The sequence below is a fragment of the Prosopis cineraria genome, unplaced genomic scaffold, assembly GCF_029017545.1.
Source record: "Prosopis cineraria cultivar Desert tree isolate PC_DT_omini unplaced genomic scaffold, ASM2901754v1 PC1968, whole genome shotgun sequence".
Taxonomy (NCBI): domain Eukaryota; kingdom Viridiplantae; phylum Streptophyta; class Magnoliopsida; order Fabales; family Fabaceae; genus Prosopis; species Prosopis cineraria.
Window position 1 is genome coordinate 1 of NW_026557293.1, and position 25289 is coordinate 25289.

Genomic DNA, 25289 nt, shown 5'->3' on the forward strand with positions numbered 1-25289 from the left:
GTTCTCCTTAGAGGAACTCCATTAGAGATTGTTGAATTCTTCCATTTGTGCAATGAAATTGTAAAAGAACTCATAGTGTGACAAAGTTCTAAATCTGTATTAACATTTGAATCATTGTATGAGGATCCACATGACGCTTTGTGGTTGTGAAATTGTTGATTGATTTGTACTACCATCATTTCTTAAGACCTGAATTTCGATAGGATCCAATGTCCTTCTAATTCAATGGTCCAACTTTAAATCCCCTATGAAATAATAAATTTCTGGAGGAATTTAAAGGGTGCTAGCGTCGTGAAACCCTTATGTCTACACAATGCTGGATATCTTACGAAAACAAACGTAAGGTAAAACTTATTAAAATTAATTATTATGTTACACAGGTAAGCCAACATTGCGCCTCGAAAGAAAACTCGGTTGACCAATTCCGCCACTCGAGCATACAACACACGATCGCGTAGTCGTGCAATGGAAATTCAAACGTGAATGAGTCAGCAACCTTAAATGATCGGATGTCTGCAGTGGAGTCTAAAATGGCCGAAATAAGTGACATGATGAAATTGCTAACAGAGGCTCTAAAAGGACGGAGTGATGATAACCCACCACGAATACCGTAGCAGATGAGAACGCGGCTAATAGAACAATTGAGCCAACAGAGGATCAGATCCTAAAGTACCCACGCCAGAAAAACAAGATTCTGGGATAGGGGCCTTTAACATACCGGATGGTCCTGGGAAGATCATGCCTACATGTTCCAAATCCCACAAGTGCTACATAAAGAGAAGGAGTTGAAAGAAGAACTTGGAGAGATGAAAGATCAATTGAAGGCTCTTCAAGGATCAAACACGTGGGGTTCCTTAGACTTGAAAGAATTATGTTTGACCCCAGAAATTGATGTTCCCAAGAAATTCAAGATGCCAAGCTTCGATAAATATGATGGTACAAGTAACCCAATTTATCATTTGAGGGCCTATTGCACAAAGATGTCCATATGGTCACAAGATGAGAAGTTTCTGATAAACTTCTTTCCTGAAAGCTTAACTGGAGCCGCATTGACTTGGTACATGCAACTAGACCAAACCAAGATCAAAAGATGGAAAGACCTTGTGGATGTTTTCATGAGACAATACAAGTTCAATCTTGATACTGCTCCGACCAGAGAACAATTGAAAGCAATGACCAAGAAATCATCAGAGTCATTCAAAGAATATGCTCAAAGATGGAGAATAGTGGCTTCGCAAGTGCAACCTCCAATGGTTAATTCCGAACTTTGCTCGTACTTCATCCGTGCATTGCCTAAGCCATTTTACCAACACATGATAGGAACACATGTCACTGATTTGCTGATTTAATGGTAATTGGGGAAAGGATTGACATAGACATACAAGAAGGGAAGATAGCCACCTCTCAAGCTGAAAGTAGTTCACGAAAGAACTATGACCAAAAAAGAAAAGAAGGGAATGTGAACTATATTCAACCTAAAGACAAGCAGCTACCAATTCTCAAGTCCCTTATCAAGTAGAGGGAAGGAATCAAAGACAGCAACAATTTGGGTTCAGGCCTAACAAGCACGGACAGGATGGAGAGAGGAGAAATGTCCAATCCAGGGATAGTCGCCCATGGCCCAATTTTAGATTAACAAATGCTGAATTGTATCATAAACTTTTGACAGCCCAATTATTAGGTCCACGACCTTATAAGCCTCTTGGTCCGCCTTACCCGGCATGGTATAATCCAAATGTTGTTTGTGAATACCACATGGGTGCACCTGGGCACTCAATAGAAGACTGTGTGACGTTTAAAAGGAATGTGCTAGACCTAGTTGATTCTAACCATATCCAGCTTAAAGAAGAGGAAGCTCTACCCTTACTACTGATCCACTCCCAAATCACAAAAACGAGTCAACGCTATTGAAGAAGAAGATGCGTGCTTCAAAAGCTCCGCAAGGATCAGGATGCCTATGAATGAGCTTTATGCTCACTTAAAGGAGTATGGCTATATGCGAGAAATGCTCCTCACGAATAATATCAGTGATCAAATGCCTGGATACTGTGAATATCATCAGGAGAAAATAGGCCATGACATAGAAAGTTGTGAACAGTTTAAAGGAGCTGTTAGAAAAATGATGGCGTTAGGGATCGTGTCTGTAAAGAAGGGAGACGCCAAAGTGTGCATGGTAGAAAAAAACATGTTGAGCTTGTCATTAAAAATTCGAACCCAAAAGAACGGGTTCAGGCAGTCTCTTTTGTGATAAACAAAGCCTCTGCAGATCTTGTACCTCACGTAAGACAACCAACATTGACCATAAGCACGCCTCATCCCTTTCCCTATGAAAGTGATCGAGCAGTCCCGTGGAAATATCAAAGCATTGTGGAGAACCACAAAAACCAACGTTAATTGCCGGGACAAGCAATGAAATGGCAAACCAAGGGGGCATTACTCGAAGTGGAAAACCATACTTACCATCCTACATTAGGAAAATGGTAAAAGAGAAAAATGCAAGTATTGACAGGCCAAAGGAGGATAATCCTAAAGAAATGGAAAAATTAGAAGATGAGTTTTTATCGATTATGAAGCAAAGTGATTACAGCATTGTGGACCAATTGAAGAAAACTCCAGCGCGTATCTCCATACTTTCTTTGATTTTGAGTTCCAAGCGCATCGCCAAGCATTGCAGGAAGTGTTGAATCAAGCTTTTGTGCAGCCTAATATAACCCCTGAGAAGGTGGCAAGTGTAATGAATGTTGTAAAAGCCTCCTCTACCATTTCCTTTTCGGAAGAGGAAGTTACAGAAACCGCTATCCACCAAGCCAAGGCTTTACACATCACTTTGAAATGTGAAGGGTTCATAATCGCAAGAGTATTAATTGACGGAGGATCAGCGTTAAATGTCTTGCCGCTCTCCACATTTGAATCATTATCACTAGAAGCTTCAAGTGTACATAAAAGTAATATTGTGGTAAGAGCATTCGATGGATCAAGACGGGAAGTATTAGGATCCGTTTGTCTCTCCCTGGAGATAGGGCCGAGCAGATTTAAGGTGGATTTCCAACTCATGAACATAGACCCAAGTTACACAATGCTGCTAGGAAGGCCATGGATTCATTCTGCTAGGGCTGTTCCTTCTACCTTACATCAAAAGGTTAAGTTCATCAGTGATGGGAGAATTATAGCAGTTAAAGGAGAGGAGGAAATCATGGTGAGCAAACCAAGCTCACTCCCTTATATTGAGGCTGCAGAGAAAGATCATGGAGTTTCCTTTCAAAGCCTAGAGGTCGAGAGTATTTGCGATAGTGCTCACAACATCAATTCCGTCGTGGCTAAAATCATGGCAAAGAGTGGGTTTATGCCAGGGAAAGGTTTAGGCTCTCATTTACAAGGAATTACGTGTCCAATTAAGGTTTTGGATAATTGTAATCGCCAAGGGTTAGGGTATGAGCCTACCCTAGAAGACCAGATGAAAGACAAAGCAAGCTTGGCAATAGGCAAAAAGGCTAGTAAATTGGAGATTCCACACATTAAAGAATCCTTCCCAGGCCCGTCCGAGATGATATATAAACCAACTATCTCAGTGATCTCTTTTAATGAAGATGTAGCATGCAGAACAAGTGCCTCAATTGCAGTCGATGATTCCAACAAAGTTCTAGCGAATTGGGAGTTTGAAGAGGCCAATGATGTCATTAGCTTAGAGTAATTGTTTCAATTATGTTGTTCCTACTTTATCCACTTTTGAGCCCAGGTTTTAGGTATTCACTAATGCAAACTTTTGATACACATAATTCATGAAAATGAATTTCAATTGCATTCATGTCTATTTCTTTATTCCACCCTATCTACTTCAATACATCTTTCTCCGTTTCGTTCCTGTTCTTATTTTATCTCATTCCATATTCATTATCCAGGGATTTTGTTTCTTCTGATTCCATCTCCCACCCAGAGATTAATAAACCCTGTGAAGATGATTCATTCGTTGCCACTGATATGCATGATTGTGAGTCTGATGATGAAGACATAATCCAAACTTTTTCAAAGATGCTTGAATTGAGTGATAAGGGAATATGCCCACATGAAAAGTGATTGAGATGGTTAATATGGGAACCGAGGAGGATCAAAGAATGCTCAAAATAGTAGATAATCCTGAAAGAGAACAAATGATTGAGTTGTTCAAAGAATACATAGATGTGTTTGCATGGTCATATAAAGACATGCCTGGGCTAGACCCAAGCATTGCTTCTCATAAAATACCATTACTTCCCAAGGTCGAGCCTAAGAAACAGAAGTTAAGGAGAATGAACACGGGGGTGTCCTTGCAAATAAAAGAAGAAGTAATAAAGCAGTTAGAAGCAGGATTTTTGGAGGTAGTAACTTACCCACAATGGGTGGCAAATATTGTTCCTGTTCCTAAAAAAGATGGTCGGATTCGAATGTGTGTTGATTATCGTAATCTAAATAATGCGAGTCCAAAGATGACTTTCCATTACCCCACATTGATGTATTGGTCGATAATACTGCTCGAAGCTATCGCTATTCCTTTATGGATGGTTATTCAGGGTACAATCAAATCCCTATGCATGAAAGGGATAAGAGAAAACAACCTTTACAACCCAATGGGGAACTTATTGTTATCGGGTAATGCCTTTTGGTTTGAAAAATGCTGGGGCAACTTATCAACGAGCTATGGTAGCACTATTCCATGACATGATGCATAAAGAAATTGAAGTATATGTAGATGATATGGTAGCTAAATCAGCGGAGAATGAGAGTCATGTTGGAGTCCTTAGAAAGCTATTTGGGAGATTACGCGAATATCGGCTAAGATTGAATCCTAACAAATGCATTTTTGGAGCTCTTTCTGGGAAGTTATTAGGATTCATTGTGAGTCGTAAAGGGATAGAAGTAGATCCAGATAAAGTGAGAGCAATTCGAGAAATGCCATCTCCCCAAACAGAGAAAGAAGTTAGAAGTTTCTTGGGACGATTGAATTACATTGCTAGATTCATTGCCAATCTAACAGCCACTTGCGAACCAATGTTTAAGCTGTTAAAGAAAATTGCAAGGAGACATGGGATGATGATTGTCAAAAGGCCTTTGATAAAATTAAAGATTATTTGTTAAATCCCCCGATTTTGGTCCCTCCATCACACAGATCGTCCACTAATCCTTTACCTAACAACTTTACCTCGCTCAATGGGAGCAATGCTAGGTCAACTTGATGATTCTGGAAAGAAGGAAAGAGCGATTTATTTCTTGAGCAAGAAGTTTAATGAGTGTGAAGCTCGTTATCCGGTGATTGAGCGAACTTGTTGTGGACTAGTATGGGCAACTAGAAGGCTAAGGCAATACATGCTTTACTACACTACCTGGCTAATCTCACGAGTGGACCCACTTAAATACATCTTTGAGAGCCCGCACATTGCTGGTAGAGTACTAAAATGGCAAGTTGTACTATCAGAGTATGATATAAAGCATGTGATGCAAAAGTCAGTCAAAGGTAGTGCAATAGCAGATCACTTGGCCGATAATCCTTTAGGGGATGACCAGCCATTAGATTTTCAATTTCCTGATGAAGGCATATGCACTACAGAAGAAGGTTGTGATGAAGGAAACAATGAAGAGCAAGAATGGGAAATGTATTTTGATGGAGCCGCCAACATGCATGGAAATGGGGTAGGAGCGGTGATCGTTTCACCAGAAGGAAAACAATTTCCAGTGGCCATCAAATTAGAATTTGATTGTACTAACACATAGCAGAATATGAAGCTTGTGTTAATGGTCTTCGAGCAGCTATTACCCTTGGTATACGGTGTTTGAAGGTATTTGGTGATTCAGCTCTCATTATTCATCAAGTAACAGGAGAATGGAGAACAAAGGATGTAAAATTGATTCCCTATCAAGAACTCCTAACAGATTTGATTAAGCAATTTAAGGTTGCTAGCTTTCATCACTTGACTAGAGATAAAAACCGTTTCGCTGATGCTTTAGCCACTTTAGCAGCAATGATCCAACTTGATTGTGGAGTCCATATCCAACCCATCCAAGTGGAAGCTAGAAGCTTTCCAGCATACTGTCTGAATGTTGAAGAAGATCGAGAAGAATATCCTTGGTTCCAGGATATTAAGGATTATATCACTAAGAGATCATACCCAGCTGGAATGACTGAGAATGAAAAGAAAACCCTTCGTCGTTTGGCTATGACATTCTTTATCAGTCAAGATGTTCTGTACAAGAGGGGTTATGATGGTACTTTACTTCGCTGTGTGAGTTCAGAAGAAGCAAATAAAATCATGGACATGAGGGCATATGTGGCACGCATGCGAATGGTCACACTATGGCCAAACAGATTCAAAGGTGTGGCTACTTCTGGCTAACAATAGAGAAAGATTGCTTTGAGCATGTCAAGAAATGCCATAAATGTCAGATCTATGCTAATAGGATAAATGCTCCTCCAATCCCATTACATAATTTGGTATCACCCTGGCCATTCTCAATGTGGGGCATTGACATTATTGGCCCAATTAACCAAAAGCTTCGAATGGACATCGCTTCATCCTTGTCGCGATTGACTATTTCACAAAATGGGTAGAAGCAAATTCATTTGCTAGCATCACGCAAAAGACGTTCCTTAAATTCATGAAGACAAATATTTTATGCCGATATGGGATTCCTGAAAGGATCATTACTGATAATGGTCCCAATCTCAATGGAACGGAAGTCAGGAACTTTTGCGAGAAGTTCCAAATCAAGCATCATAATTCAGCCCCGTATAGACCTCAAATGAATGGAGCAGTTGAAGCAGCCAATAAAAATATTAAGAAGATCATTGGAAAAATGACAGTAACTTATAAGGATTGGCATGAGATGCTTCCCTATGCTTTACATGGTTATCGTACTACTGCAAGCACATCCATAGGGGTGACCCCATACTCCCTTGTTTATGGAATGGAAGCTGTTACACCCATTGAGATAGAAATACCATCTTTAAGAGTATTGGCAGAGGTAGATTTAGAAGAAAATGAATGGATACGAACCCGATTTGAGCAACTTAACATGATTGAAGAGAAAAGGCTCATTGCAATGTGTCATGGACAATTGTACCAAAAGAGAATGGCAAGAGCTTTTGATAAAAAACTTCGCCCACGGGAATTCAGTGCTGGGGATCTTGTACTCAAGAAAATATTGCCTAACCAAGAAGATAATAGAGGCAAATGGGCTCCGACCTATGAGGGACCTTATGTTGTCAAACATGCCTTTTCTGGAGGAGCACTGATCCTAGCTGACATGGACGGTCAAGAGTTAGCAAAGCCCATTAATGCAGATGCTGTCAAGCGTTACTTTGCTTAAACAGAAAATGAAAAAGAATGAAGCGCTCGTTAGGTTGAAAACCTGTAAAGGCAACCTAGGCAAAAGTTAGAGCTAATAGAAAATGAAAAGGAAAGAATAGCTCGTTAGGTTAAAAACCTGTAAAGGTAATCTAAGCAAAAGTTAGAGCTAAAAAAAAAAAGGGGGCAAAGCCATGATAAGAAGAAGAAGAGTTCGCCAAGACAAAAGGATGTCTTAGGAGAAGAAAAGGAAGGCATCAAAAGTTAATTATCTATGTTTGGGAAAGTTGTCTCCATCGTCTCTCATATTATGCATATCAATAGCAGCTCAGTGAAACACCTGTTGGGGTTTTGAAAAGCTAAAGGAAGAGATGTGATTAAGTAAATCCATATATCCCATTCGCGCTTTGGCCATTTGTACTCATAAACCAAGATATTCCCATTTCTCTATGAATTTTAGCATCAGTGAATGAATTTTTTCCGCCCTTGCTCCTTTGAGACCATCTTTCTTCTCGTTTCGTGTTATCATATTCAAATTCATATCCCTTATGTTGCAGCAGGTTCGCATTCAAGGAACAATGTTTATTGACACATTTACTTGACATAGAATGTTGGTATCTTCATTCTCGCCTTTCGCCCTTGAGATATCAAGATCATTGCGTAAGTGTGAAATAATAATGAGAGCATGTGCGCTATCAGTGTTCGGTCATAATAGTTGGTCTCATTAGCTTGAAGACAAGATCAAGTGACGAGAATTTGGTCATTGGAATTTTCTAAAGAGGGGCAACGGCATACTGTGATACTACACCTATTAATGAATAAAGGTTAAATAACGGACTTAGAGGTATTACCTTATGTTCGAAATGATTTATTCAATGTGCACAAAATTTTCAAAAGCGGATAAATATTAAGATAGTTTTCAACATTAAGCTTTCCAATAAAATTTTTGCAATACATTTGCATTATTCATACATTTGCATTGGGGCAAATAAGCGCGTCTTACCCTTTGCATTTGTCATAAAAGGAAGTCTCATAAATTGAGACAAACAAAGGTTCAACCTTTTACATTGCAAATCATCCATCCATGGTATATTGTACATATTTTCAGCACTTACGAAAATCATACAAGGCGCATTACCACATTGCATCCCTTGTCATAGAAACACGCCACATTTGGATGGGGCAAAATGACATATAAAAAAAAACAAACAAAAACAAAACAACAACAACAACAACAAAAAAAAAATTTTTTTAAGAGAAGAAATAACGAACTTCACATGTGAGTTTCTCATATCTTCCATGTGAAATAAAACCTATTCTCACCCCCCAAAGCCCAGTACCGGCTGGCATGATTCTTTAAAGCCCTGTAACAGCAGGCACCCTAAAGCCCTGTCACGGCAGGCAACCCAAAGCCCAGTACCGGCTGGCATAATTCTTTAAAGCCCAGTACCGGCTGGCACGATTCTTTAAAGCCCTGTAACGGCAGGCACCCCAAAGCCCTGTCACGGCAGGCAACCCTAAAGCCTAGTACCGGCTGGCACGATTCTTTAAGGCCCTGTTACGGCAGGCACCCCAAAGCCCAGTACCGGCTGGCACGATTCTTTAAAGCCCTGTAACGGCAGGCACCCCAAAGCCCTGTAACGGCAGGCACCCCAAAGCCCTGTCATGGCAGGCAACCCTAAAGCCTAGTACCGGCTGGCACGATTCTTTAAAGCCCTGTTACGGCAGGCACCCCAAAGCCCAGTACCGGCTAGCACGATTCTTTAAAGCCCTGTAACGGCAGGCACCCCAAAGCCCTGTAACGGCAGGCACCCCAAAGCCCAGTACTGATTGGCACGATTCTTTAAAGCCCTGTAACGGCAGGCACCCTAAAGCCCAGTACCGGCTGGCACGATTCTTTAAAAGCCCTGTTACGGCAGGCACCTCAAAGCCCAGTACCGGCTGGCACGATTCTTTAAAGCCCTGTAACGGCAGGCACCCCAAAACCTAGTACGAACTGGTACGATTCTTTAAAGCCCTGTAAAGGCAAGCATCCACCAGGTCCTTTGGAACATAGGAATTTCATCTCCATTGAGGTTTTGTTTTGTTTAGTTCTTAAATCACATTTCATTTTAAACCCTTTATTTTATTTTGTTTTGTTGTTTTGTTTTTTTGTTTAGTTGTAGGTACCTAAGAGTCTTGCCCTTCCAAACAAAATACATGTTTCTCTCTTCATTCATTTCTAAGATAAAAATATCATCTTATGAAATTTTCACTTAGCAATCAAATGATGAGGGGGCAACTAGTCAACGTATATTTTGTTTGGATCGTTGTCATTTGGTTATTTTCATTTGCATCACAAAAACATCAAGAAATAAAAAAATTCATCATTTTACAGTGTTCGTTATCCTATAGTCTTGCATTCTTTTATGTTATTTGGTTATTTTCATTTGCATCACATTGCTAAAAAAAATAAAAAAAAATCATTTTATTGTCTTGCATTGTGTTTGGATCTTTGTCAATTGATCATTTTCTTTTGCATTACATCATCTCATCACATTACTAAAACAAAAAAAATCATGTCATTGTGTTAGTTAAGCAATAGTCTGGCATTTAATTATATCTTGTCGTGTCAAGGGCAATTAGGTCTTTTCATAGGTATTGCATGGCCGGCCAAAATACATGTTCTATCTTTACTTGTCACTTATGTAAGAATTCAAAAGCACACTTTTTCATATACTTACATAAGAAACAAGTAAAGAGGGGCAACTGTGAACACCGTATTTTGTCCGGGCATTTTTTTTAAAATTTTAATAATAAAAAATAAAAAAATACGAAAAATATAAAAATGAAATTTAATCCTTCTAGGATTATATTTTCAAAAAAAAAATCTTGCTCAATTTTTTTGAAAAAAATCTCTCTCAAATTATCCCAACCATTCAAAGATATTGGGAATCAATTTTTTTTTTGAGACTCAACTTTTTTTAAATTTCTCTCCTTAAATTTTTTCCATTTAAAAATATGTATTTTAAAACTAAACTTTTCTTTCTCTCCCTCAATCTAATTAACAAAAAAAAAGCATTAAAGAATGGCTAAAAAAAAAGGAAGAGAGCATCAGAACACACGCACACACATACTCTTTCGGCCATGTGCAGAAAAAGAAGAAAACAGCAGAAAAGAGACACGAAATGCAGAGACACAAAATGCAAAAACAGTAAAGAAATGCAAAAACAGCGAAGAAACACAGGCACAGAGACGCAGAAATAAAATAAGCATACACTTTCGGCCATGTAGCAGGAAAAATGACAGAAACAACAGAACGCACGAGCTGCAGACGCTGAAAGAAACAACAGAAAACAGACATGAAATGCAGAAGAAGCAAAACAGAGCATAAATAACAGTAAGCAACCGGAACACGTACGCATATACTTTCGGCTGGCAGGAGAAAAGAAACAGAACTAAGGACGCACGCATGCATGAAGGAAATGGCACAGCAGAGAAAGCAGACGGGACGGCACAGAAAATAGAGACAGAAACGTAGAAAAAACAAGCAGACTTCGGCGCACACAGCAGATACAGTAGCAAAGAAGAAGCAGAGCAGAAGAGCAATGATTCACCTCTTCCATCCTCTATATAAGACCGAACAGAAAACTGGAGGAGGAGGTTGGGAGAGAGAGCAAGAAAAGCAAAAAAAAAAAAATGAGCTGGACGAAAAGAAAAAAAAACAGAGACCGAGGAGAGGAAGAAAGACGTAGACGGAGACGATAAAGAGAGAAAGAAGAAACGAAGAGAGAATCTGGAGAGAAAGAGAAATAGAGACAGAGCAAGAGGGGAAGAAAAACAAAAGCTGGACTAGGAAAAAACAGAGACAGAGGTGAAGAAAGAAGAAAACAGTGACAGAGAAGAGTTTTTTTTCTGGAAAACAGAGACGTCTGAGAAGAGAGGAGAAGGAGAACACCGAGCTACTATTCCCACCCAGTCAGAGACGCAGAACAAACAGAAAGGGGAGCTGATCCAAGACACAAAAAGAGAAACGGAGAGAAAGAGTAAACCGGAAAGAGACGAAGACGGAGTTCTTCTGATTCAAAAACGGTAAATGCCTCGTTGATTAATTATTTACATTAGAGATGAAAATCCTTTCCCATGCTTTCCTGTCCGTCTGCTCATTTTCTTGTGTTATGAGTTATGTTTATTTGAACTCGGTTATTTGTATATCCGATTTAGTTTCATTAAGATTAATCATTTATTTGGCTTTTTTTTCATATTCATAACACTTCTTTAAGGTAAGAAGGAGAGACTTCATATGGAAGTTGGACTTGCTGCCATGAACAAATTTTAGTATAGACTTGTAGTGTTTTGACAAAATAATAAAATAATAATAAATAAATAAATAAATAAAATGATTGTTGTTTGAAAAGAAAAGTGAAGAAGAGGGATGAAGAGATTATAAATGAAATTTGGCTTGCAAGCCTCACATAATTTTGGGCATATTCTCATTATAGCTTTTTCTAAAAAAAAATGTGTGTGATCATTAGGCCAAATTTTGGAATTGGGTTTTAAATATGTTTCTAGCATGAAAAGACATAGTAATATGTATGGGCATGATTATTTTTTATCTCCATTAATTCTAAGGTCCTTTACTTGTCAATAATATTGTTACACTCATATCGTATGACACTTTCTATCCACATGTACAATTGTATAAAAGATTAAGAGGAGAGAATTCAATTCTCATCTAAAAAAAAAACAACTGAATAAGAGAAGGTTTCTTGTATTTTATTAACTTGCCGTGTGAGATTTTAAGAATTTTCGCAGGAATTTAAAGTGATCTTATACCGTGTAAATCAATAAGATTTCGCAGGTATAGAGATTCAATTTATATGTACAATCAATGGTTTCAATGACCAACCGTTAAACCAACTGTCTTTTTATAATCTAAATAATCCATTTAAGTTCCGTGTAAGATTATGAGAATCTTTGTAGAGACTTAAATTAATCATATTATCGTGTGGGATAATAAATCCTCGCAGATATAGTGATCATCCATTTTTATAATAAATAAATAATTTTTGTCAATAATCATACAGTATACAATTTAAGAAACTTAATTAACAAAATTAATATATTTAAATTGTAACCATATTTACCAATTATATCTTTTAGTCATGTGAGATTTTTGAATCTCCGTAGGCTTCTAAGATCATCGTATTATCGTGTGAGTCAATAAGACTCTGCAGATATAACGATTAGTTTTTAAAATATATATACATATATATTATATAATTAATTAAATCAATTAATTAAATTTAATTCCTGTATCGTGTGAGATTTTAGAATCTCCGTAGATATTTAGGATAATCATATTACCGTATAAGTCAATAAGGCTTTGCAGGTATGATGATTAAAATTCTTCAAAACATGTATATACATACTTAAAATATATTTTTAATACTTAAAATGTACATAAGAATATAAATAAATAAATTAAATTGCCAAACTCTTCTATCATGCGAGATTTCAGAATCTTCGCAGATACTTAGAGCAATTGCATTACCGTATGAATCAATAAGGTTCTACAGGTACTGCAATTAAATTTCTAATCATAAAATATAAAGAAAAATAATTTAAACTCTTTCCTTTCTTTATTCCAAAAATTCAAAAATGGAGAAAATAATTAAAATTAAATTATCTTTTGCAATTTAAAACACACATATCAAAATTTCTGAAATTGTTTTATTTGCAAAATGGTGAATTATTTAGAATCAATTTCTCTTCAAAAAATATTTTTATACCAACAACTTTTAAGCTCGAACTACGTGGACTTTGATCCCCATCACAGGGTACGTAGGCCTCAGAGTCAGATTCTGAGTCAAGTCCGTCCTCCCTCGTAAATAAATAAACATTTCTCACATAATTCTTATCATTTTTATCAAACACATGAATACAAGAGGGATAATTAAAATAATTATAAAACCATACTAAAAGAGCACAACAAACTTCAGGTAACTGTTCTGACGAACGGGTGTTGTGGGGTGCCTAACACCTTCCCCACACTCAACCGACTCCCGAACCTATTCTCTGATTACGCAGATCATCCTTATCCTCCATTTAATCGGTTTCCCGAGATTTACCTCAAAATCTTGGTGGCGACTCCTCGTTCGATCCAGTTCCCGCCGCGAAGGCCGGGGCCTCCGCTCGCATTTTTACGGATGCGACAGTTGTTATGTGTTTTTTGTGGAAATAATTCATTGCAAGAATATGTTATCTAACTAATCTCCTTATTTGAGTTTTATTGAAAGCCCATTCTTTACACAAAGTTCTATCAAGTAATTCATTTTACGAACACCAAGATAAGAGTTTTCTTTAACTTACTCTTCGAGTGAATGACAACAGTAAACAAAGTAGAATATGGTTGAGGAAAAATATATGATTGTTATGCTTTGGCCTTCCAACTTCTTTAGTAAAAATGGAACCTTATTGTTTAAAACAAAAATTGCTTGCCAAAAATTTTGTAAATTTTTTATTCTCTATAAAACAAAATTAAAGAATGAACTTAACAATATATAAAAAAAGTGAAGATGCATACAAATGAAATATCCAAGAAGAAGGAAAATAATTGAATAGAGGAACTCCTAAAAATTTAACAATCTCAAATATATCAATATCAATTGTGTTGATGATATTTGTTTCAAATTCCTCAATCTTAACTCGTGCAATGCACGTGGAGACTGTATAGTTTAAATCTAAATCCTAAATCCTAAATCTAATTCTAATCTTAAATATGTTGATATCTAATATAACTATAAAATAAAATAATAAATCCTAATTCTAATGGATAAATATCCTTATTTGAATATTCCTAATAAATAATCCTAATATCTTAAATAAATATTAATTATCATAATTAACCATCATCCTATATTCTATTATTTCTCCCCAATTTGAAGAACTCATCTCCCAACAAGTTAAAATTGAGGCACAAATTAGTTGGGGAGGGATGAACGAGATAAAATTTCATCCATATGCATAAATCTTAAAATTCCTTCCAACAGGTGAGGTAGCAACCAACTACATCATGTGAAGGACAACATTGATTATTTGTAATCTCTAGAAAACCTTTCCAATAGACAAGATACTTTTGAAGCTTCATGTTAAGTGACAAAACATTCTTGGTAGGTGCAGCTTGTAAATAAGGTGAATTTGTAATAAGGCAAGGTTGGTTCTAGTTGATCACAACTTAGGAAGGTGCCATTTAGAAGTAGAGGAGCCTTTAGTGGAGTTTTTATGTAACGTATAATGACAACAGTGCTGGAATGGACAAACCACTGTCATGATTAGGCTCCACAAAGGTTACTATAAATTCCTCTGAATTAAAGGAAGGAGTTTCAACCTCTTCCTGTCTGATTGCTTGTTTTTGCTAATTTAGCAATTCTAAATTTTTTTAGAAACTCTTCTTTATGTTTTAGTTAAACGTGCACCTTCTTGAATTTGAAATTCCAATTTAGTGTTGGATTCAACATTGCGGCGTTTGACCTCAGCTATTCACCTTTCAAATTTAGCATCAAAACTTTCATCCCCAGCAATATGTCATACATATTCAACCCTGCGACATGCTTCATAACCACACCATTAGTCATATGCATACCTATATTGTCATCGTTCTTCAATTATTTTCCTCTGATAGCCTTTGTTATATTGTGGATATCCAACACGTTGAGGTAGGGTGTCATAATAATTTTGGAACTCTATCCCATATAAATCATGAATATAGTGCAAGTAAAGATGTGTATAATATGTGATTTATGTGGATTATTTGTTAAAATATGAGATTAGAGCTCCCCCTTTTGTTTTTAAAATTAAGGGGTTGAGCAATGAAAATGTGTTTTATAAGTATTTGAATGTTGTGGTGTGTTGCACAAGTTTGTTATAATCTATTGAATGTGGTCTGGGCGGTATCTATGGTTTTTGGCTTTTGGCATGTGTTTTGGACACCTAGATTTTGTGTAAATAGTGAAAAAGAGAAAATTTCAAAATGATTCAAACTTTCTATTGAGAAATGATTTGAGTGTGAAACTCAAGCCATTAGCTAGAGCTAGGAGAAAGCTTTTTGTAGACACCTAGATTACGTTAATCAGATTTGGACTAAGAATCAAGACATATCGAAAGTTGCCTTGAATGTTGTCAATTTAACAATGAAAGTTTGCTATTATGGACGCAATGCATAACGGCACAATGTGCAATAAGCCGTAGTGTATGGCACAAAGGCTCACAAATTGATCATAAAAATCATAAAATTATGTTCTTTGTTTTTCAGTGTTTTTATGTGTTTTATGTCTTTTTTCAGTTCTAAAAAAAAGAAAAAAAGATTAGCAACCCTTTTGATCAATTTCCCCCTTAATTTTCTTAGGAATAATTTGTGCTTGTGGGAAAGGAAGTCTCTTCATAAGTTCTTGATTTTGCATTGCTTCTTCCTTCTTTATATCTTCCTTTCTTGCTTCCCCTTTCTTGACCTCTTCTTCTTTTTCTTCACTAATCCTCTCAGCCAAAGTCCTCTACTCCACCTTAGATGGTGGTTGCTCACAAATGATATCCTCTATGTTCTCATCATCATCATCATCCCTACAAAAAGATACACCATTAGGAGCAAAAGAAGAACTAAAAACATTAACATCAATTAAAGAATTTAGAATGAGGTTCTCCACTTTCCCTTGTTCTTTTTAAGGTTCTTGTACTCTTTCTCCCAACTCCTTGCCACTCCTTAATGTGATAGCATTAATATTAGCTTTAAGATAGTAATGGTATTGGATGGTAATGTAGGAGCTTGAGCATTAGCTGCACTTAATTGGTTAGCAAGCAAGTTCATTTGAGAAGTAAGGGTATCAATTTTTAAATTCATGTTCTCACACTTGTTACCCATATTCTTTACCTTATTTCTTAAGCCATCATACATGTTCTTGTACAAGTAATTCATTTCAATCAATTGCTTACATAATATATTCACATTATTAGAAGAATTAGAATTAGAAGAACTCTCAATTGGTATGAGCCTCCTATCACTATAAGAATTAGAAGAAGGTATAAGAGAATTATCATTTGGATTGTAGTTGTGGGAAGAACTACCTTCGAAAAAATTGTATGAAGGCTCACGGCCTTGAGGATTTTGATATGCTCCTCTTGGTTGGTTGTCTTGCAAAGCCACATTTAGGTTTGAATAGGAGAAATTAGGATGCTCTCTCCATAAAGGGTTGTAAGTGCTTGAATAAACTTCTTGCCCTTGCCTCTCACCAAAGGTTGTTTCCTATTGTAGATAGCATTCACTTGCTCATGTTATATAAGACAATTGCTTTCTACATGCATAGGTGAGTCACTTGAGATATTTGTGGAGCCAATATTCTCCCTATCTTGATGGCAAGCAAGTCCACTTGTGAATCACTAAATGTAGAAGAACCAACTAAGTTGACACTCCTTTTCTCTCTTGTTGAGTATTGAGCACCATTTGAGGCCATTTTGTCAATTAACTCCTAAGCCTTTAAGGAAGCGAGGTCAATCAAGCATCCACCACTAGTGGCATCAACGTTAACCTTATCTCTTGGAATCCAACTCTTATATATTGGACTAAATTCTCATTAGAAATTTGATAGTATGGGCATGTAGCTAAAAAACGTTGGAATCTAGTCTAATACTCATAGAGACTCTCATCCTCTTCTTGTTGGACCCTATAGATTTTCTTCCTTAAGTTGGTGACTTTGGAATTTGAAAAGAGTTTATTCAAGATAAGCCTTCTTAGCTTGACCTATGTGCTCACTTTGACATAAGAAGGGTAGTTGAAATACCACTCATTTGCTAAACCTTCAAGAGAAAATACATAAGCCTTAGCTTGAACATCATTAACATTTACATGCATAGGCTTCATAGTATCACAATCTAGGTAGAGAGTTTGCAAAAACCTATGACAATCCTCTCTCGATAACCCATAAATTTAGGCAATGCATTAATCAAAGAGGGTTTAATTTAAAATTAAACATTAGTAGGAGGAACATACAAGCCATAATGATTATCATGCCAATTAGGTTGAGTTAATTGCCTAATGCTCCTTTCCTCTCTAGGATTATGCAAGCCCTCAAATTCATTATTAACATGGCCATCATCATGAAAATGCTCATTCCCATTCCCATGGCCCTTATTATGCATGTGTTCATGCCCTAAGATACTTTCCATTATTGAATTACAAACAAAATGAGAATCAAGAATAGGTTGTGATCTTTTCAACCTTGAAATAGTCCTTTCAATTTCTATATCTAATTTAACACAAAAGGAAGAGAATTTTTTTCTTTTTCTATTAAACTCAACAGCAACAAAATGAACAAAATCAAAAACAACACAACAAGTAGAAAGATAGTTAGAAATGCTCAATTAAGAAGCTTTGACAATTATAGAATCCGCACAGTAGGCTCTCTAGAGACAGTGAATTTGTGGATTTTCTAGCATCCAATCCACATGAGAGATTTCCTTGAAAATTTTATGAAAGACACAAGAGATATACAGGGAAATGGTATAAAAATTTTAGACAAAAAAATCCTTCCCAATCATTCCTAGAATGTTTCACAAGTTGATTTTGTCCAGAAGACCTTGAAATATTCTAAAAAAATTTCAAATGAGAAAATGGAAAGACTGAATAAAATTCTAAACAAATAAAACAAAACTAAATAATGAGGAGAAAAATGAGACTAGAATTAGTCAATTTGGACACACAGAGTGAGAGATACACTAATTCAAAATTGCAACAGGGTTTTAAGAATTCTCTATAAAGGCTCCCTGGACCTTATTAGCTTGTAAAACTTCCATAGGACAATCCCCACATCCACAATTGACCAAACTAATTTTAAAATGAAGCTAAGATATATAAATTTCCATAAAAATAAATTTCAAGTCAAAATTCCCACAAATGCATTCCCAGTTGATTTTTGAATTTTAGACAGAGACACTGAAAATAGAGTATTGTCCAACTCTACACTAACACATGAAAATTACATTAATTTTTTTATTTTTTTTAAAATTGAAAACAAAAGACACAAAACACATAAAACACTAATAAAAACAAAGAATAAAAATTTTTATGATTTTCTCAAAATTTTCAGAAACACAAAATAAATAAATTAAGCACTAAACAACCCTAAATCAAACCTAAACACATTCTCTGGCAACGATGCCAAATTTTTGATTGAGAAATTAGTCACGTACCCTCAAAATTAAACTAAAGCTAACCCTAATGCAATATAGGGCTAACCGTAGGTCATCTCTCAAGAAATATTTTTAAGTATAGTTAAAACTATCTAGTGGAATAAATCATCCAAAGTTCCAAGTTGATTACCTAATTACTAATCTAATTATCTAGTGAATTAAACCAGAAAACTAAACCTAATTGTGAATGAGGTGGCTTCCCTATTAAAGTTGTTAATGGAAGATTCCTGGCCTTTAATTAATTATGATAGCTCACTCAACTCCTCTTCCTTGGCTAAAAAATGTATTTACTTAAGACAACTATCTTAAGCAACCTAACTTCACTAGTTCAATTCCCTAAGTACTATTACAAGCCTCTAGGTAGCCTTAGTAGCTTAGCTCAAGAATTAGACAAGTGTTTAGTTAAAATTCATCACTAATTGCCACTTTTCAAAGCTATACCTAAGCTTAAGACTATGAAATTCAAGTAGCTCATTAAGTATTCATCACACAATTACATGCTAAGCTAATACAAGACATTCACCAATTGAAATCACATTACAATGTAATTCATGAGGAGGCCAAAATTTGAGTAGCAATAAGAGCATGAAATTCAACTCAACAATCTTGTTTCAGTATTACAAATTACAAACAACCATGAAACTAAAGCTAAATTGAACTACAATCAATAATAGTCATAGTATGCTAATGAAATTGAAATAAGATGAAGAAATAGTTAAGCTTAGCCAAGTGAAGACTTTAAGACTCCTCTTCTATCAACTCTCCCTTAGGATTCCATGAAGACTCTAGCTAGAAAATATCAAGAACATCTTGCTTCCTCTAAGACACGTAGATGCCGTGAGAGTGTGATCCATGCTTCTTGAGGAATTGAGCTCAAATCTTCTTCCAACTGGTATGGGTGAGTTTGGGCATGTGAAGACAATGGTGGAAGTTTTGAGTGGATTTGATGGAGAAATGGTAGCTAGAGAGACAATAGAGAAAAATGAAGAACACTAAGAATAATAGAGAGAGAATGTAGAAGATGAAATGAATGGGTTAATGATCTAATTCTAGGGTTTGTGAGGTGTGATTAATTAATTTTTCCTCAGCTAAAATTAATTAAAAAATAAGAAAATAAAATAAAAAGAAAATGGGAGCCTTATCACACTTGCAAGGTGGCATTGTCGTATTGGTTTGTAGATGATTCCAATGTATGTCTAATTTTTCATATGTCATCCACATTTCAATCTGATTTAATCCCCAAAAATGGTAGAGAAATTATGTCCTAAATGCTTAGCTTTGACCTTAAGAAGTGTTAACTTTAATTGCCTAAGTGATGCACAGGTCACATGCCACCTTTGTCACATAAATCACGTAATTCAATTAAATAATATGTGACATAATAAAATCTAATTAATATCCATAATTAAATTCATAATTAGAAGAGAGAATTTATTAAAATAACCAACTTTCAAGTTGCACAAAATTATATAAAATTTTTTCCACAAAAGCATACCAAAAACTAGGTCAAACTAAGATACTTAGGAAAGTATTAAATTTTATTTAATTACTCTGAAACTAAAATGAATTTTAAGAATATAATTTAACCACTCATCAACTGAAAATAAAATGCACTTTGTCAATTTTTTTTGTACGTTTTCTCGAAAGTTCATTTTTAGACCAAAATACCCTTAGTGTACTAAACCTAGACACTTATGGGATTTTCCAATTCTAATGCAATGTTTGAGGTAATAAAACATCAATAAATGGTCTTAATTGAAAAATAAAAGTGTGTAATAAATATGTTCTATCATCCATGTGAACCTAAAATAATCATCAATAATAAGATTACCCTTAGGCTTTTTAACCTTGAATGATCAATTAAGTCCATATGAAGTAGCTCAATAGGTCTTGAGGTGGAAACCACATTCTTGCTGTGGAATATAGTGTTGACTTGCTTTCCCTCCATAGAAGCATCACATAACTTGTCAACTTCAAACTTTATCTTTGGTAGTCTGATGACAAGATCCTTCTTAATAAGCTTGTCTAGTTGCTTTATATTCACGTGAGCTAATCTTTTATGCCACAGCTAGCTTTCATCATTCACCAATATCAGGTACTTTGTGTTCAAGGAATTATCATCACAGAGATTAATGGAATACACATTTTGAACTCTTTTACCTTGTAGAATGATTTTTCTTGTTTCCTTATCTCTCACAATGCAGCGCACAACATTAAATATTACCTCATAACCTTTGTCACATAATTGACTTATACTTGAAAGATTATGTCCCAAACCATCAATTAGATAAACGTTATCTATGCATAGAGAGTTGGAAGAATTCTTTCCAACCTTACCTATGCCCAGAATTCTACCTTTTTCATTATTTCTAAAGGTGACAATCCTACCATCTTTAGTTTCTACAATGTATAGGTGTAACATCCTAAATTTCTTAATCTGTGATTAGTTGTCAATCAGGGGTAAAGTGGTAATTAGCAAAGGATTAGAGATTTGGATGATTAGTTATTGATTTGTGTCTTTTGGGTGTTGAATGAGAAAATATGGGTGAAAGAACTACGTCTTGAAGTGAAGAAAGTTTACATGGTAAGGATTTTTCTCACTGTACCACGCGCTGTGGCACAGGTTGCATGCACCACGGCTTATAGACTAGAATATGACCTTACAAGTCATAAGATCAGCTGGTAAGCTTAGAAAGGAGAGGAGAGGAAAACTTGAAAGAAGAAGAGAGGGAGCTAAAGTTGGCTAGGGCAAGTCTTTTTCGAGTATTGGAAGACACTTCTGACTAGCAACTTATCAAATAAGCTACATATAACCCTTACCTTTCATTCTACCCAAATTTCTCTAAATATGAATTATAGAAAAATTGAATTGAGGAAATTTAATGGGTTTGATTCTTACCCAATAGTAATAAAAAGGTTCTTGAGAGTTAAATTAAAGCTTTGCAACTAGTTTAGAGCTAAACAATAGAGCTTTGAACTTGTAGGCTTAATTTGGCCCTAAACTAAGAGAAAATTAGGGTAAAAATCATGTTTGAGTGAAATGAGACCAGTTGAGATGATGTAAAGTGGTAATCGAGTAGTAATTAACTTAGACAAACTAAGTAGAAAAAAATAGATGGCCAAATGTAGCTATAAGTAGTAGTTATGTGCTTTTAGTCAAATTGGACCAAATGACTGATTATGCCATTATGTATAGATTAGCATATTTCATGAGTGAGTGAGAAGGAAGGCTTGAAATGAGCTGTTGTGGTAATAGAAATTCACGGATAACTTTTCTAGTGACAGAAGGGTTGAGGTAACTGAATAACTTTCTCTGTTAGACTATTTATTATAGTTGTGAGTGAGTTTGCTATGTAGTACATGAAATTTTTTGAACTAAGCATATTTTATAGCATTAAATATTTATTGCATATTCTCCTTAGTGCTTGATGGGGTGTGGTGATTAAGAATGTATATATATGTCTATATATGAGTAAAGTAGTGATTAGGAACCTATGATGGTTCGAAAAGCATAATAGAGGTAGGAGTTCATCCTTGCAGAATGTGGTGATAAAACCATATGGAATATTCTCCTTAGTGCTTGATGGGGTGTGGTGTTGGAGAATTATATATCATTAATGCCTTTCGAGGTATGGTGTTAAATATTATCTCCTCAGTACCTATTGAGTTGCGGTGTTAAAGATCTAGACTCCTTAGTATTTACGTGATATGATGTTAGAGTCAACGATAATTCATTGTGCTTATTAGAGGAAACTATAATTCGAAAGTGAGATAGAACACCTTTAGCTGGGTGATTCTACCATTAAAGGTGAGCTCAAGGTCAATGATAGTGTATATTGGTCTAAGGCGACCCTATAATTTCAAGTCAAAGTGATTTGGAGATTTGGTCGACAGTGATCATGCTATATGTTATATATGTGAAAAGGCGGTGAAAAGTGGTGATTATAGTGGTAAAAAAAGTGAATTAACACATATTATTGTGCTTTAAAATGAAATATAGGTTATATGCTATGATTGATGGTATAGTATGTTATACTTTTATATAGTTACATGTGGTAGTCAATAGTAGTAAGTTATTCTATTACTGAGATTTTTATCTCACCTCTATGATTACATTTTTACAAGACAGAGCATTGATTAGGGTATGGGAAAAGAGTTTGGACTGACATAGTGGTGCTGTTTGTCGTGAAAAGCTCTGAGTTTTTGTAATAAACTAGATCTTTAGTGGAAATTATGTATATAAGTTGTCATAGGGATTATCATGCATGTTTGAATGTTTAAAGTGTTGAATGATTTGAATTTTGTGAATCTTAGCCTATGTGTTGAAATATGTGGTGAAATGAATAGACTAAGATTTAGTGGTGACCATATGGTAAATGTGAAAATATATGTAAAGTAGTGGATTTGTGGTGAGAAAAGGCCAAGTAGGCCAAACTGTAACAAATTGTTAAATTTGTAAAATGTGGAAAATAGGCTGTTGAAAGGCCAAATTTTGATATATGTGTATATATGTGATGAAATGTGGTCAATCAGATGTATTAGGTATTTTTTAGACTTAGTTCAAAGCCTATAATAGTCTAATAAGGCAATAGCATTGATTTAAATGCTTGGGTGCATTAAATTTTTTATAAAAAAGTAACTTTTTGCACCCGGGTGTCTAAATTTTGATTAGATCATTGGATCATATCCAAAACTATATCATTAGCTAGCGTATGAGATAAGCTTCATGTGGGTACTTGAATCACCCTGATCGAATGTCGTATGTGAAAACGGTGCACGCCAAAAGTTGTCATTTGTATTGTTAAAAGACAGTAGCAAATTCAAACTAATGTGCCATAGTGCATGGCATCTCACGCCGCAGTGTATGACATAAAAGAGATCTAGGCATGTGGCTTTGTGCTACATGCCGTGGCGCATGGTCTATATTTGACCTAATTTTATAGTCTTTGGTGTATGCAATGGTGTTATGAATGCATGTGACTTGCTTCTGCTTTGAAATTTCTAATGTGTTGTGATTTTGATGATTTTGCAAATGAGTCTTAGGCCCAAGCTTTTCAAACAAAGTTTTTGATTACTGATTGGTGTGATTAGTGGAGATTTAGTTAATCTTCTCCTGGTGGATATAGAATGAGGTTACAATAGGAATATAGGGCTATAACTAATCACGTACTTAGTTATCTAGATACCATTTTTCATGTATGACTCTCCTTGATACCTGCATAAATATCAGGTTTTCTTAGGTGCCCAAATTTGTTTGGGTCCTGATGGGTTAGCAAACCCCTTTGAAATTCACTTTATATTTTCACTCAACCCTTTCTTTCTATGAATATATGCCTTGGTTATGTGTCCTTTCTTATTACAATAGGAATAAGTGGACTTGGATGAGTTAGACATAGTTGTAGGAACAAAGAAGTTCTTGTAATATTTTTATTTTTGCTTAGGTTTATAGTCCAGACCAACTTTATCAAAAACACTTCTTTGTTGACTTAAAATCTTATCAAATTTCCTCTTCCTTTAAACAACTTAGCAAGAGTACTTTTCAAACCTTCCTTTTCAGATATATGAAGCAAAACTCAACACATTGATTTTCATTTTTTAAAATGTTTACTTTCTTTTTTGAAGCTTCATTTTTTGTTTTAAGACACATATTTTCTTTTTTTTTAAATTGCATACTTCTTTTTAGTTTGAGCAAGGTTTTTATAAGCAGAAATGATTCATTATGTAATTTTTCAAAATTAATTTTCAGTTCTTCATAGTTAAAATTAAATTCAAAGTCTGAGTCAGAATTATTTACCTCATCTATGTCACACTTTGCTGTTAGACAAAGATTTGCTTCTTCTTCTACAGATTCCTCATCACTATCACCTTAAATTGAAGAGAGATATGCCTTAAATTCTTTTTATTATACTTGTAGCTCTTACTCTCTTTCTTTAAGGGACAATCCACTTTGATGTGGCCTGGCCTTTTGTACTTGAAACTTTCTTCTTTGAGAATTTCTTGTTAAACTTCTTCTTTCTAAAGAATTTACTAAACTTCTTAACAAATAAGGCCATCTCTTCATCAAATTCTTCATTGTCACTGGTTTCAGAATTAGAACTTTCTTTTGAAACATTCAGTGCCAGTGATTTCTTTTTCTTTTCTATGTCTTCCTTCAACATGGATAATCTTCCTTCATGTTCAATAAGATTACCAAATAATGCAGGAATTGATATCATAGATTCACTTTTTACTTCCTCAATGGCAATGATCTTTAATTACCATTCAATAAGAATTCCTCTCATGATTTTTCTAACTTGCTCCTTTTGTGTGTATGTCTTTCTAAGTGCTGGAAGCTCACTCATCATATGAGTATATCTAACTTGTATTTCCTTGATGCTTTCTCCAGGCTTCATTTGAAGAGCTCATACTCTTAAGGTAATGTATTCATTTTGTTTTCTTTAACTCCTTCTATGCCTTTATGAGCTATCTCGAGAGCATCTTACATTTCCTTTGCAGTTTTAAGATTACTGATGCAAAAGTATCCTTGTTATCTCAAGGCACTTGCTACGACCAGTTTTGCCTTAGAATTTAGTAGCATCAGCTTCTCTTCTTTTTCAGTGAATTCACTCCTTACTTTTCTTACTTGCTATCTTTCCACTATTTTTTATAGGAATATAAGGACCATTCTTAATAATTCCACATAAATAAAGATTTGATGCCTCAAAGAACAATCTCATTTTGCTCTTCCAAAAAGTATATTTCACCATTGAATCT

At 35.4% G+C, this 25289-nt stretch overlaps 1 protein-coding gene across 1 annotated transcript; it reads left to right on the forward strand.

Moving 5' to 3' along the window:
- The first annotated feature begins 5184 nt into the window (after positions 1-5184).
- Positions 5185-7338, forward strand: LOC129301225 (uncharacterized). Its single transcript, XM_054939798.1, has 3 exons — positions 5185-5706; positions 5811-6345; positions 6524-7338. The coding sequence occupies exons 1-3, from the start codon at positions 5185-5187 to the stop codon at positions 7336-7338; spliced, it is 1872 nt and encodes a 623-aa protein (XP_054795773.1).
- Positions 7339-25289: the final 17951 nt, after the last annotated feature.